At 46.3% G+C, this 15262-nt stretch overlaps 1 protein-coding gene across 1 annotated transcript; it reads right to left on the bottom strand.

Annotated features, from left to right (window-relative positions):
* Positions 1-453: 453 nt before the first annotated feature.
* Positions 454-13126, bottom strand: TRIB1 (tribbles pseudokinase 1). Its single transcript, XM_082259161.1, has 3 exons — positions 12813-13126; positions 6635-6927; positions 454-1205 (listed from the first exon to the last, which is right to left on the bottom strand). The coding sequence occupies exons 1-3, from the start codon at positions 13101-13103 to the stop codon at positions 737-739; spliced, it is 1053 nt and encodes a 350-aa protein (XP_082115287.1). The 5' UTR covers positions 13104-13126; the 3' UTR covers positions 454-736.
* Positions 13127-15262: the final 2136 nt, after the last annotated feature.

Raw genomic sequence — 15262 nt, 5'->3', positions numbered from 1 at the left:
GACTTGTCTTGTCACTGATGGGAGCTCATAGTTTTATCAGTTACTGATCAATCCCTGGCCTTCCCCAATAGATCCTAGAAGACTGATGGCGAACCTTGGCACCCCAGATGTTTTGGAACTACATTTCCCATGATGCTCATGCATTCTGCAGTGCAGTGCAGCATCATGGGAAATGTAGTTCCAAAACATCTGGGGTGCCAAGGTTCGCCATCACTGTAGACCTAAAAGATGCAAGGTCGAAGGACTAAAAAATTGTCCATGCAGGTTAAACTGAAGGCCCAGAGTTACAAAAAAGGATAAAACTTTGAGAGTTGTCCTCCTTCAAAAACACTACAATGATAGAACACATTATATTGCCTCTGGACCAAACATGTTGGTGTTCTTCAATAAGGCAGTGCAAAGGATATTCCATGAGGCCCCCCTTCAACCAATCATATTTGTTTACTCTAAGATCATAAATTGGTTCTGATTGGTCAAAGTGCAGTAGCCCAGAGCAACCAACTGCCCTTTGCACTTGTCTTACAGAACCCACCTAAATTGACTAAAGGGTGATCCTAGATGATTCTAGGCCACCAAGGCAAAAGCTTTTGCAATAGGATAATTGTTGGCAAACTCAATATGGTATGTTGCTATGACATACGAGATTGTCCACACCACAGCTGCCAGGGCTCACAGGCTTCCTGCAAGTCCCAGATCTGGTCATTTTAAAACACAATAGTCTGTAAGTTGGGAGGAGCTAGCAGAAGAAGGAATCGAGATCATCACAAGTCTGTGGGACATCAGGTACAAGCTGGTCAGTGTTGCTTGGTTCCTGATCGGCTAAGCTGGGGTGAGAGGCAGCTTCAAACCAGGGATGTAATAAAATATCCTCCGCTGTAAGTCTCTCCGAGGGCTCCCGTCTCAGTAGGCTTCGGATAAGGCACCTAGCTTTGGGGGAGACATGGTCAGGGATGCAAAATTGTCCACGGCGGATTTTGGAGAAAAGTGAGCTGGGGTCCGAGTCATGAAAAGGATAACGTCCAACCAGGAGGGTGAAAAGCATGACGCCCAAGCTCCAGACATCCGCCGACCTCCCAGAATAAGTCCCTGTGGTGTTCAGGATCTCTGGGCTGACGTAAGCTGGACAGCCGTGTTTGTCTGACAAAGCATCATCCTTCCCTTTCATAATGTGAGCGTCTTCTAAGCTTTCCAACCTCAGCTGAGTCCTGAGAACAAAAAAACAAAAAAACAAAAAAGATTTAATATTGAGCTTCTAAACAACAAAATTTAACAAAAAAACATCATCCGCTATTAAAAACAGCAATTGCCAGCATGGAAACACAAACATTAAGACCGCATTCACATTGATCCGACTTGGACCACGACTTGTCAGCCTGACAAGTTGCGGTCCGTCACGCTCCCATTGTTCGGTACAGGAGCCGTTCTAATAGGAGCGACACAAGTCACTCAGACTTAGAAAAAGGGTCCTGTACTACTTCGGGCGACCTCGGAGCGGTTTGCATAGACCTTCATTTTATGGAGTCTGTGCAAGTCGTGCTGCACGCGACTTCACAGGTCGCCCCCTAAGTTGGAGCGACCTAGTGCGAACCGCGACTTAAGCACAGCAGTCAAAAGATTAATGGACGCTCCACCGTTGAGTTATATTGGCACAAGTTCTTGCATTATCCAATGGGAATTTTTACATTTTAGATTTTCAGCACCGACATCTAATACCTTTGTGTCTAGAAATATCTAAATAAATTGCTTATTAAAGCTAATTTTTTTTTGCATTCTGCCTTTAAATCTAACCATGGGGGGGGGATCCTTAGTATGTGCTTTTCTTAAACAACCACCTCAACTTTAACAACCAGCAGGCCAAAACTCAACGTTATCCCAGTGTATAAAAAATATATATAATTTATGTTAAAAGCCAGAAGAGATTAAAAGCCTACATAGCAAACGTTTTTTTTTTTTTCACTCTCCGGCCGCGAAGGGTATAACGCGTTCCTTTTCTGTCCTCAACATGAACTCTTGTAATGCAAAGTAGCTGTGGTACAGAGGAAGGAAAAAGTGACTCAAGCCACTCTACCGTCTGGCAGCAACCGGCTGGTGTCACAGTAAAAACTTCGCACCTGCGCCTGCCACATATCGCTTAACCCCCTGCTGACCAACACCTGACGCACAGGACGGATACTCTTACACAGCTGCCTAAAACTCATGATTTCCCAAAAATGTAAATGCACGCTTTCCATTATGCAAATAAAAAAAAAATATTGCATGTACATCCACGTGAAGGGAAGACATTGAAGTACAAACTTTCCTAACAAAAAAAAAAAAAAATTAAAAAATGTTGTGCGTTCATAGACATTCAGAATTTTGTTGCATTTACACTTTTGTGCAATTCTAGATTTACACTTTTTGTATTCTTCCAAATCTGGTCCTCTCCTGCTGCTTGTACCTGCCTTAAAGGGCCCACCAGGACACTGCACTTTGCTTGGCTATAAAAAGCGGCATGTAAATATCCATTTGGCACGGAGTCCAAAACCAAGCTCTGAACTCTCGGCCGCGACCACAGCCTCGTACCGCCCACCCCCCCTCCTCTACTGCTCTTAGCTCCTTGTTCCCTTCCATCAGTGAACATTCCAGTGACATGACGTTTGAAAATATCCCAGAAGGAACAGCGAGATCAGAATTCATTTCGGAGCTAGCAGGGGTGTTTCGGCCAAGAATGTAATACCTTCTGCCATATATCATTGATTATAAAGTCTAAATGACCCTCATAAGTTAAGTGGCTGAGGGCCAGTTTGAAGCAATATGATCTACTCCAACAGTTTTGTCCTCAGTGGGCATCTGCTTGAATTGAATGAAACGCAGGAGATTTTGGGAGTTCTGCTATGCAGAGATTATTGCGGATCCCAAAGCTCTTAGGCCTCATGTACATCGACGGTTTGGAACCCCTGGTGCAGCATAAACCTCACTGTTAGCGGCCCATCAAAATCAATGACGGGCTAAAATATGCAGCAGTTGTATGCTGTTCCAAGTGGTACCAGTGTGTAGGGCCATATGCATTCATGGACGTATGTCTCGAAGGCAGAAATTCCACGCTCTAGGCATAAGTCCTTGTATGCAAGTACCATTCAGAACAGTGTACAGCCAAAGCATATTTCAGCCCTTCATTGATTTGGAGTCTATATGCAGCACCTGTGCCACCCAATCGTCCATTTTTATTAAGCTAAACAAGCCAAACCGTCCATATGCATGAGCCCATAAAGACTGGAGCCATCCCAAACCAGCTTTTCAATTGTGGGTGCATCACAGATGAGCATCTCAGTTGGCCTCCTATGGACTCTGGCAATTAGATTGTCTTGCTAGAAATTTAAAAAACTGCACCCAAGAAAGATTAATGGCCATTCTAATGCTAAACCAAAATGGAAATAAAATTGCCAAAGTTGTATTATGTGAAAGTCCTACTAGCAATATATACAGCTGCCTATATGTAAAAATCTTGACACCTGTGCCGAAAAGGACATATGACATTTCTACAACTTCCCTATACAACCCACTGCTGTAAAGTTAGCTGCCACTGCAAGCAAGTGGAGACGGCAAAGTGACAGCTGCTAACATTCCTCTATGGGATCAACAGATAGGACGCAGCAATATTATGGCACTTTTCCACTGCAAGTACTGGCTTGGCTCTACTCGGCCCTGCTTGGCCCGGTTTGCTTTTCCACTGCTGGTACCGCATGGTACGGTGTTGGAACGGTTCGGTACGGTACGGTTTGCTTTTCCACTAAAGTAGTACTAAAGTTAAGTGGGTGGGATAACAACGGGGTGGGTGGGATTCTCTGACCAATCAGTGGCTAGTAGTGACTGCATGCAAAGGATTGTGGGATATGGTACCTCTTGGAACCACAATCGAGGTGGTACTGTTTTTGAGAGCCGTACCGTTCGGTTCCATGCAGTGGAAAAGCGCCGCCGTACCAAACCGTTCCTACACCGTACCATGCAGTACCAGCAGTGGAAAAGCACAAAAGCGAGCCGAACCGTTCGGTTCCATGCAGTGGAAAAGCGCTATTAGAGAAAATGTTGGCTTGTCCGAGACAAACCAATACAAATTTGGAAATAGAGCACCCTTCAGAACTAACAAAGAACCGACTTATTTATTAAGGGTCAGTCTACATTAAATATTTTAATTGTAAACTATAGATACAAGAGAAGCCCACGGCTTTTTATAGGTCTTGCATACTTCGAAAAGGAGAGATCTCCAAGCCATAGTTCCTGGCTCTTTTCCTAACCATCTGGTAGATTTGGTGTCCCATCTCATCCGGTCACATTCACCATAATAGAATATAAATAACCAAACTTGGAGAATGGGAACCCATCATGAGCACTGATCTAGGAATAAACCCAGATCTCCATCAGGTGGCCCAACTTTTTAGTGTCTACAACAGGGTTTCTCAACCAGTGTTCTCCCATAGGTTCCTTGAGCAATTTCTGCCTCTTAAATAAGTTCCCACCGACACTACTGATCTTTTAGCCATCTGTAAGGGAGTAATTCTTCCCAAAACCACAAGTGTAAGGAGCATTCGTCCCACTAATGTATGAGTCATAAATAGTCATTTGTAGCTGGAGATCCTTTACACTGGAAAGTTATTTCAAGTTTTTCTCTGTGTTCAAAAGGTTAAGAAAGGCTGGTCTACGAAAAACCAACCCAATTAAGTCCAGGCTAATTTCTATTTCTCCAGTTCTCTGTTGTGTCAAGACCAGCTGGAATCAGAGGTCAACTATGTACATCATGGATAAACCCCCTACAAGCTTCATACATGGTCACGTGTACACAACTTTCATATCTCAGTATTGGTGCTATCCTACAGGTTTTCCGTCAACAACCGCAGCTGCTTGGCTTCAGTTTGCATTGTATGGACTGGGCAGGGGGCCAGTCCATTCTGGTCCTATCTGCTGCGAGCATTGCGACTGTAAACACACAGAACAAACACGGGCTAATGGAAATATCAATATTTGGGAGGCAAGACGATGGGGCGGGGGTTGAATCTGGGCCCAGATGTGGCTGAATGTGACAGCTCTGAGGTCAGAAGTGTCCGGCTGGCTGAACATTAACAGTTTACTTGATATTGAATCTCGGAAAAAATTTTCGTAACACCACCTTGCACAACGGTAGGACTGTTTATACCTCAACATGTGCTGAGGACATGTGTATCACCTTGTTATGAGGGGTCATTTTGTAAGCCGATATAGATAGGTCTATGAATTTAGACAACGAAGCAAAAGACGTGGCCAACCCATGACTAAGTGAGGTCACCAGTTCCCAGAGAATGAAAGGAAAAGGGCATAACTTATGCCCCCAATTTTCCTCATGGGAGAGCAACAGGGCAAAGATACGTTTTTAATAAGAAAGTACATTAGTTTAGCTTAGGGCCTCTGTGGCTTAGGTCAGTGAACTTTTGACCCCTTGCTTCAGCAGGTATATGTCTTTCCCGCTCATTTCCAGGTACTCTGGGGGGATTGGTTAATTCTGTCGCTCTTCCCGCTCAAATCCCCCCTGTATCTGGGGAGATTTGAGCCCAGACCCCGCTTCCCGCTCAAAATTGCCGCCCAAAAACCTGCCAGCTGGTTCATTCTGGTCCCCAGGTAGGGCTATTTAAGGGGCTTCCCTCCACAGGTTCTCAGACCACCTCAGAAGACAAGAAGAAGCTGTTCATAGTTTCCCCTCCCCCCTCCCTTGGCTGTCGCAGCCAACGTTTATTATTTGTGGGTCACCTTTGTTATGCAAACAGGGACTTATGTGTTTTTAAGTCCCCGTTCACACTAAGGCGACCTGTAGGTCGCCTTCCATAGGGAAGCTGCGGACCCATTCTAATAGGAGCGACCGCCATAGACTTCAATGTTATGAAGACCGCGACCTCGGAGGTCGCCCCCCCCCCCCCGAAGTCGGATCGCCCCTGTGTGAACGGGGCCTAAGTGTTGGATAAATTTTAATTTATTTACTTTACAACCTGGATCGTGGTGATCGGGTTGTTTTCAGTGTTATTACATATTATGGTTGTTTTAAAATAAATTATTGGTGTTATTTAATACAAATAATAAACGGCCACGGCCAAAATTTTTTACCCAAACTCCAAACTTAACCGATTGTGTGTGTGTCCACTTATTATATTATTATTAGTTAAGTTATTAGGGGGTAAAAGTGATCCTGTTTGCTGTCCCATGACTGGGCCCCCTGCCACAATTCTCCATGACTGGGCCCCCTGCCACAATTCTCCATGACTGGGCCCCCTGCCACAATTCTCCATGACTGGGCCCCCTGCCACAATTCTCCATGACTGGGCCCCCCGCCACAATTCTCCATGACTGGGCCCCCCCGCCACAATTCTCCATGACTGGGCCCCCCCGCCACAATTCTCCATGACTGGGCCAAAGTGCTCTCGCAGTTCTTCCCCTGGCCTATTAATGTCCTCCTCACCTATTTACTTATCCCACAAATAGCTGTAAGATTGATCTCAAGCAGCCCTCGCAATCTGGAATTCTCTTCCCCATTAGTCTTGTTTATAGTAAACTGACCAAAAAAAAAAAAGCAAAATCGCATCCGTCACTCATTAAGTCTTTGTAAGCCTTTAAATCAAGATTGCATCCTTACCTTTCTTTGTCAGAAAACACGAACTTCCTCAGCTTCAGGTCACCCAGGACAATATTAGACTGATGACAGTGGGACACCGCGCTGATGATTTGCTTGAAGAGTTTGGCGGCCTGCTCTTCGCTCAGCCTCTTGCAGCTGCGCACATAAGAGTGCATGTCACCGTACTCCTTTTCGAAAAACACGTAGGCCTTGCTCTCCCCTTGGATGACTTCCACGATCCCAGTAATGTGTCGATGCCAGGGGAGGTGGATGTAAGGCTGGATCTTATGCTGGTAGTCCTTCAAGGGGAAAACCTGCAAAAGGATGCAAAAATAAAACTTAATTCAAATGCCAAATCCTTCATGAACTAACAGACCGTTACATTCTGACAACATTCTTTGGTTGACCAGCAACTATGTCGCACAGCCTCTCTCAACCTTTTCAACATAGAGGAACCCTTGAAATAAACTTTCCAGTCCCAGGGAACCCCTGGTCAAAAGGGAATATACATACAACTCGTGATATATTAGTGCAGGGTTTCTCAACCAGGGTTCTGTGGAACCCAAGGGTTCCTCCTGAGGTTGCTAGGGGTTCCTTGAGTAATTTCCAAGTTTCCAATGACACCATTGTTCCTTTTAGCTATCTGTAAGGGGGTAATTCTTCCCAATGATGACAAGAGTAAGGAGCATTCTTCCCACTGACTGTCACACTAATGTGTAATTTTTTTAGCAGGGGTTCCCCGAGACCAGAAATTTATTTCAAGGGTTCCTCTGTTTTGAAAGGGTTGAGAATGGCTGCATTAGTGTGATGGTCAGTGGGAGGAATGCTCCTTACACTTGTGGTCATTGGGAAGAACCCCCCCCCCCCCTTAAAGACAGCTAGAAAGATTACTGGTGTCAGTGGGGACTTCTCTGGGGCAGAACTTGCTCAGGGGACCCCCAACAACCTCATGCCATGGAACCCTGGTTGATAAAGTAGGCAAAAAAAAAAAGGCGCACCGACCTAGCGCATTATCCTCAATAAGGCTTTATTTGTACAACATATAAAAAAAATGGCTACTCACAAACAAAGGTAGAAAATAGTCATTTCAAGCTCAGTCGCTCCAGTGTCAGGAGTAGTTCATGTGTTAGTCCATATTCCTGTTAGGATGACGGCTGACGCGTTTCGAGGCTCAGCCTCTTCCTCAGAGCCACTCAGTGTTTGTGAGTAGTCATTTTTTATATGTTGTACAAATAAAGCCTTATTGAGGATAATGCGCTAGGTCGGTGCACCCTTTTTTTGTTTCTTTTTGCCTATAGTACCGTTGGACTACCCCAGTCCTTTTGTGGGCAGCCAGACTCTAACCATCCGAGATGCCTTATGCGAGTCCCGTGGGAAGTGTGGCCGGGGAGCTTGGATTCTAGGAGAAGGGTGTTATCACCGTATTGCCCTGGTTGAATAACCCTGATGTAGCATAAGGACCAATCTGGCTTGGTTTGCTTAGGTCAGTTGTGTCCAAACTACGGCCCTCCAGTTGTTCAGGAACTACAATTCCCATGAGGCATTGTAAATCTCTTCCACAGACATAACTAGGCATGATGGGAATTGTAGTTCCTGAACAGCTGGAGGGCCACAGTTTGGACATAGCTGGCTTAGGTAAACCAATGCACTTCACAGCTGTTGGTCAACCTAAAGGAAATTATAATAAGTGCACAACTTGTGGCAGTACTACAACTCCCAGTGTGTTGGGGGCCTTGTAGTTCCACCACAGGTGGAGGAGATCTACAGGCTAAATAGGTCAATGCTAGGCTAAACTAGGACATGCAAACCATATGCTAAGAGATTATGTGCAAAGACAAACAACTGCACAACACCAGACCTAGCAAAACCGTGTCCTATTTTTACATGGCCCTAGTCAGGTGTCGTAAGCTCTCATTTCTGTGGCTTTTTATGCCTGTTGGAACGACCATCAATAAATTTCCCCATCACTCACTAGCAGCAGCAGGGGGCAGCAGCAAATACACAAAGCCGTATTAAGGTTACAAGGGAGAGCTCAGCATTGACGTAAACTGTCTAATCCAATTAAAAATCAGCAAAATGAGACATTTGTTAAAGAATGCGATCATGTCAATACCGATGTAAAAGGAAAGGGAGGGTGGAAATTAAATTACAGAAACCGATGAACTGTCAACGCAATTATTACCCGAATCACTGACATTGCAATATGTTCACAACTCACGGCCGCCTAGCTTAGCAGGTTCAACCTAACTATATGTTCAGACACATTGCAAACCGCTCCATAGATATCCATTTGATTTTAGCAGATATAACAGTAAGAAATAATTTCTGATTGGCTGCCTTACGATAACTGCATTATCTAACTTTGTTCACTTGGTCTACAAAGCAGGGGGGGGGGCTGATTTACTAAAACTGGAGCGTGCAAAATCTGGTGCAGTTGGGCATGGTAGCCAATCAGCTTCTAACTTCCACTTCAATTAAGCTTTGACAAAAAGCTGATCGGCGTCTTTGTAGAGCCGCACCAGATTTTGCACGCTCCAGTTTTAGGGGGGGGGGGCTGAGTTACTAAAACTGGAGCGTGCAAAATCTAGTGCAGTTGGGCATGGTAGCCAATCGGCTTCGAACTTCCACTTCAATTAAGCTTTGACAAAAAGCTGTTCGGCTTCTTTGTAGAGCCGCACCAGATTTTGCACTCTCCAGTTGTAGTAAATCAACCCCATTGTAATGAACATTCTTGATTTGCAAAGGCAATCAGTCCCTTGAAAACAAAGACCCGATCATGCTAGGGTCCTGAACTATGCCTATCTGATGATGGATAATCAAATAAGCCCCAAAACCCTTCTAATCTTGGCCAATAGAATTCTCCATTTATCAAGTTTAGCGTTTAATCTGTCCATCAGGTTTCCTTCAACGCGTAAATAGGCTACGTCTTCTCTAAGCTGTGGGGCAGATAAGGTAACAGCTCTGTCTGCTGCAACGTCATGCAAGTCTTTCTAGTACAACGCAATCACATTGCAAAATTGGATCTTGGCAAAGCGTGGCAAGGGCTTCATAGGACTTTTAGTCCCTTGGCCTGTACTAGGAAGCGGGCGACTGGTGCCAATTTAAGAATAGTCTGCCGTCACTCTTGGGGGAATGGAGCTGATGCCCTTAGGGAAGCAATCACTTAGCTGGAAGTGCTCAAACAGGGAGCTCTGGGGATCATGCGGGAAGCTAGGTCTCCTGAGAAACCACATGCAATATAATACAGAGGAGCCCTTGGGGCAAGACAGGAAGCGGAGCGGGGGCCCTGGAGACCATGAAGCATCAGACTAAATGTAACAATAGACAACAATAACCCGGGTCTCTCTGACCCCACTGGTGAAAACTCGAGAAACACTACAGACAATGCTGCCTTCTGCTCTACAACATAGAATGGGGTCTCCGTCACCCCCTCCTCTACTTCCGAGACTGCAGACAAAAGCGCGCGGGGGGGGGGGGGGTGTCCTTGGTCTCCCAAAGAAACAAAGCAAACAAAAGATGGGTAAGCCTGGTCTAGGTGTCCCCAGAACAAACGATAGCAATGTGCTGCAGTACTGTGGAAGGAAACTTTAGGGTCCCTCTGGAAGGTGCAGACAATAGACTGAAGTCTTCCTCGCACATAGATTTCCACTGTAGACAGAGTGATCCCAGCACAGACTTAAAAGCCCACCAGTACATACAGGGCTAGGGAAATCTGACTTGTCTGCAGATATCCCTGCCTTGGGGTCCCCAGAGAGAGCTCACCGAGTCACTCATAACAGTTAGGCATTGCAGACAAAAGACTGAGGTTATTGAAGGCTACACAGACAGCAAGCACTCAACACTGACTACAGACACTACAGACCAGAGCTCCTAGAAGCAACAAAGACTACACATCAGAGCAAAAGATGATAAATTGCTAACAAACAGAACAAAAATAAATAAACAAAAAGATAAATAAACAGAACATGAAGCCAAACCTTAGAGACTACAGACAGCATGAAGTCATCCCTGGACCCGGGGTTCCCTTATGTAGTGCAGAGGGAACACCTGGGTCATCCTTGACTTGGGGCTCCCCAAAAGCATGCAAACTACATGGGATCACTTGAGGCCTCCAATGATCCTACAAACAGCAGGATCAGGTCATCTCTACCCTGGGGTTCTGCCGAACCCCCAAATAGGCTTGCAGTCATCTCTACCCTGCCCCCCCCCCCCCCAATACTCTCCAGACACAAGGTTGTGGTCATCACTAACCTGAGCAGACAAAAGGTTGGGGTTGTGACTACCCCTTGGGGCTCCCCAAGACCCTGCAGATAATAAAGCTGAAGTCATGCCTTCCCAAAACACTTCAGACTATTATCTTCCCAATACTGAGGTTCTCCTAGAGCCTGCAGATTATAGGCTAGGATCAGATCTAAGGAAGACTATAGAATAAGGTCTTGCCAATCCTGGTGCTCCCCTAGACTCTGCAGATAACAGGCTGGAGTCATGCCATTCCAAGACCCGGCAGACTATAGACTAAGGTCTTGGCAATCATGGCGCTCCTGTAGACCTTGCAGCTAAGATAATGTCTTCCCAATATTCTGCAGGCTATAGACTAGGAATCCCAAAGATCCTGCAGATAGGCTGAGCTTATGTCTTCCAAGACCCTGCAGACCAATGACTAGGGTCATGCCAATCCCGTATGTTCCCATAGACCCTGCAGACCAAGGACTAGGGTCATGCCAATCCCGTATGTTCCCATAGACCCTGCAGACCAATGACTAGGGTCATGCCAATCCCGTATGTTCCCATAGACCCTGCAGATAACAGGATGAGTTGTCAGGTCTAATAAGACACTGCAAAGTATAAACTAGGGCCATGCCAACACTGGTGGTCCCATATCTACGAAGACCGTACAGACTATAGGCTAGGGTCATGCCAACCCTGTAGGTCTCCTTAGACCCTATAGATTACAGGCTGGGGTCATGTCTATAACAACCCTGGAACTATAGACTAGGGTCATGTCCACCCTGGTGTTCCCATAGATCCTGCAGGTGAAAGACTGTTCATGGTCTATGAAGACCGTGCAGCCTACAGTCTATAGACTAGGGTCATGCCATTCGTGGTGTTCCCAGATCTATGAAGACCTGACAGACAATAAACTGGGGTCATGCCAACTCTGTATGTTCACACAGGCCCTGCAGAGAACAGGCTGGAGTCAGGTCTATGAAGACCCTACAGACAAGGATCATGCCAATCCTGGCGTTCCCATAAACTCTGCAGATAACAGGCTGGAGCCATGTCTTTGAAGACTCTACAGCCAATTCTGGTGTTCCCATATCTATAAAACTAATTCAGCAGCCTATAGATGAGGGTTATGCCAATCCCGGTAACAGTCTGGAGTCAAGTCTATGAAGACCCTGCAGACTAAAGCCTGGGGTCCTTCCAATCCTGGTGTTCCCATTACTATGAAGACCATACTGACAAGGGTCATGCCAATCCTGGTTTGCCCATAAAGGCTGCATATAACAGTCTGGGAGTCAAGACTATAAAAACACTACAGACAAGGGTCATGCCAATCCTTGTGTTCCCATATCTATGAAGACCCCAAAGATTATAGAGTGGGGGTCCTTCCAATCCTTGGGCCCCTCCAGATACCAGGCTGGGGTCCAGTCTATAAAGACCCCAAAGACTATAAAGTGGGGTCCTTCCAATCCTGGGGCCCCTGTAGATACAAAGCTGGGGTCCAGTCTATGAAGACCCCACAGACTATAGAGTCGGGTCCCTCCAATCCTGGGGTCCAGTCTATGAAGACCCCAAACACTATAGAGTTGGGTTCATCCAATCCTGGGGCCCCTAAAGATACAAGGCTGGGGACCAGTCTATGAAGACCCTCACAGACTATAGAGTTTGGTCCCTCCAATCCTGGGGCCCCTCCAGATAGAAAGCTGGGGTCCAGTCTATGAAGACCCCAAAGACTATAAAGTGGGGTCCTTCCAATCCTGGGGCCCCTCCAGATACCAGGCTGGGGTCCAGCCTATGAAGACCCCAAAGACTATAAAGAGGGGTCCTTCCAATCCTGGAAGATACCATTCTGAGGTCACCCTTAGGTCTCCTAGGTGCCCCCTTTCCTTGGAGTTCCATAGACACCCTATAGCAGTCCTGGGGTCCCCCCAACAAAGGACCTCCATCAATGGCTCCCAGGTCCGGTCGGGCTCACCTTGCACTGTAGCTCTTGTCCGGTGTGCAGGTGGAGGGCTCTGGCCACGTTGTCCCGGTCCCCGGTGGGTAGCAGTAAGTAGCTTCCTATACAGGTAGGTCCGGTGTGCTGGGGGTCAGAGCTGTGCAGAGCCGGCGGGTGCGGGGATCCCGGGGAAGGCAGGAAGCCGCCGTCTGGGGGCGCCTCGGTGAGCCGGGGGCACTTAGCGGGGGGCTCGTCGGTCTCCAGCAGCCTCTTGGGGTGATGGGCCCTACACGGGGCCCCCAGCCGGCTCTGCACGTTGGTAAACATGATTAATATGAAGGAAGGAGAAGGGGGGCATCCACGTGTCCCCGGGGCCCCGATCACACAGCGGAGATACGGCGTGTACAGGAGCCTGCCTGCATCTGTGTGATCGGAGCCCCGGAGACCGAGCACAACCAGACCCCGACTCCGCCCACTACTGCCTTGTGCAATACGGAGAGCCCGCCCCCTTCCCACACTCACACAGTCTCATTCCTCTCGTTGCATCATCCCTCCCCCCTCCTCCTCCTACCGGACTGTCATCATTCTCTGCAACCCTTCCATGCAGGATCTGCACCTCTATACACCCCCATTATACACCCCTATACCGGGGGCCCCATTATACACCCCTATACCGGGGCCCCAATCCTCCATAGAAATACCGATCCCTATATTACCGTCTGTACCGACATCACTGCAATCACCGACACTGTCCGCTAGAGGGAGCACCGAGCCAGCACTGGAGAACACTCTGCAACAATGTATCTTCATCTATCATCTACACATGCAGAGTACAGACACTGTATAATATGCAACAATGTATCTTCATCTATCATCTACACATGCAGAATACAAAGTATATCATATGAAACAATGTATCATCTACACATGCAGAATACAAAGTATATCATATGAAACAATGTATCATCTACACATGCAGAATACAAAGTATATCATATGAAACAATGTATCATCTACACATGCAGAATACAAAGTATATCATATGAAACAATGTATCATCTACACATGCAGAATACTGACACTATAATATATGCAACAATGTATCTTCATCTATCATCTACAAATGCAGAGTACTGAAACTGTATATAATATGAAACAACGTATCATCTACACATGCAGAGTACAGACACTGTATAATATATGCAACAACGTATCATCTACACATGCAGAATACTGACACTGTACATCATATGCAACAATGTATTATACAGTCACCAGAGTTCCTAATGTAGATGATACATTGTTGCACATATTATACAGTGTCAGTACTCTGCATGTGTAGATGAAGATACATTGTTGCATATATTATACAGTGTTTGTACTCTGCATGTGTAGATGATACATTGGGGTGGATTTACTAAAACTGGAGAGTACAGACCAGAGGCGTAACTAGAACCTTCAGGGCCCTGATGCAAGAAACCATGAAGGGCCCCCCAGACCCCTGGCCGGGGCCCTTACCTTCAAGCCCAGGGCTCTTCCCACTGATCCTGGGGCTCTTTACACGCGTTGCATGGCCTTTTATTACGGTCCCGCAGCAGGATCCTTTCACAAGTTCTGCAGTGGGCCCCCTTCCTGCAATCTTGGGGCCTCCCCACAATGGTGCAATGCCAGGGTCCGGTTGCAAGTGTGACCTTTGCGATCCTGGAAGTTCACCCACTGGTTTGCTACCGGGCCCCCTGGAGCATGGGGCCCGGTAGCGATTGCAACCCCTGCAACCCCTGTAGTTACGCCCCTGGTACAGACAATGCAGAGTACTGACACTGTATATCATATGGAACAATGTATCATCTACACATGCAGAGCACTGACACTGTATATGAAAATGAAACAATGGGGTTGATTTACTAAAGCTGGAGAGTGCAAAGTCTGGTGAAGCTCTGCATAGAAACCAATCAGCTTCCAGGTTTTGTCGTCAAAGCTTAATTGTACGAGCTGAAGCTGATTGGCTACCATGCACAGCTACATCAGATTTTGCACTCTCCAGATTTAGTAAAGCAACCCCAATGTATCATCTACACATGCAGAGTACTGACACTGTATAATATGGAACAATGTAGCATCTACACATGCAGAGCACTGACACTGTATAATATTGAACAATGTAGCATCTACACATGCAGAGCACTGACACTGTATAATATTGAACAATGTAGCATCTACACATGCAGAGTACTGACACTGTATAATATGGAACAATGTAGCATCTACACATGCAGAGTACTGACACTGTATAATATGGAACAATGTATCATCTACACATGCAGAGCACTGACACTGTATAATATGGAACAATGTATCATCTACACATGCAGAGCACTGACACTGTATAATATGGAACAATGTAGCATCTACACATGCAGGGTACTGACACTGTATAATATGGAACAATGTATCATCTACACATGCAGGGTACTGACACTGTATAA

Source organism: Pelophylax lessonae (assembly GCF_965119305.1).
Source record: "Pelophylax lessonae genome assembly, chromosome: 5".
In the NCBI taxonomy this organism is placed as follows: domain Eukaryota; kingdom Metazoa; phylum Chordata; class Amphibia; order Anura; family Ranidae; genus Pelophylax; species Pelophylax lessonae.
The sequence above is the reverse complement of the archived record's forward strand: the minus strand, read 5'-3'. Positions and strand labels throughout refer to the sequence as shown.

What these genes read in the sequence shown, in the direction of transcription:
- TRIB1 (XM_082259161.1), bottom strand. Translation starts at nt 13,103, where the DNA reads ATGTTTACCAACGTGCAGAGCCGGCTGGGGGCCCCGTGTAGGGCCCAT. An exon ending in GACAAGAGCTACAGTGCAAG is followed by an intron (nt 6,928 to 12,812) that starts GTGAGCCCGACC and finishes ATCCTTTTGCAG; the next exon opens with GTTTTCCCCTTGAAGGACTA. An exon ending in GTGTTTTCTGACAAAGAAAG is followed by an intron (nt 1,206 to 6,634) that starts GTAAGGATGCAA and finishes TTTTGTTCTCAG; the next exon opens with GACTCAGCTGAGGTTGGAAA.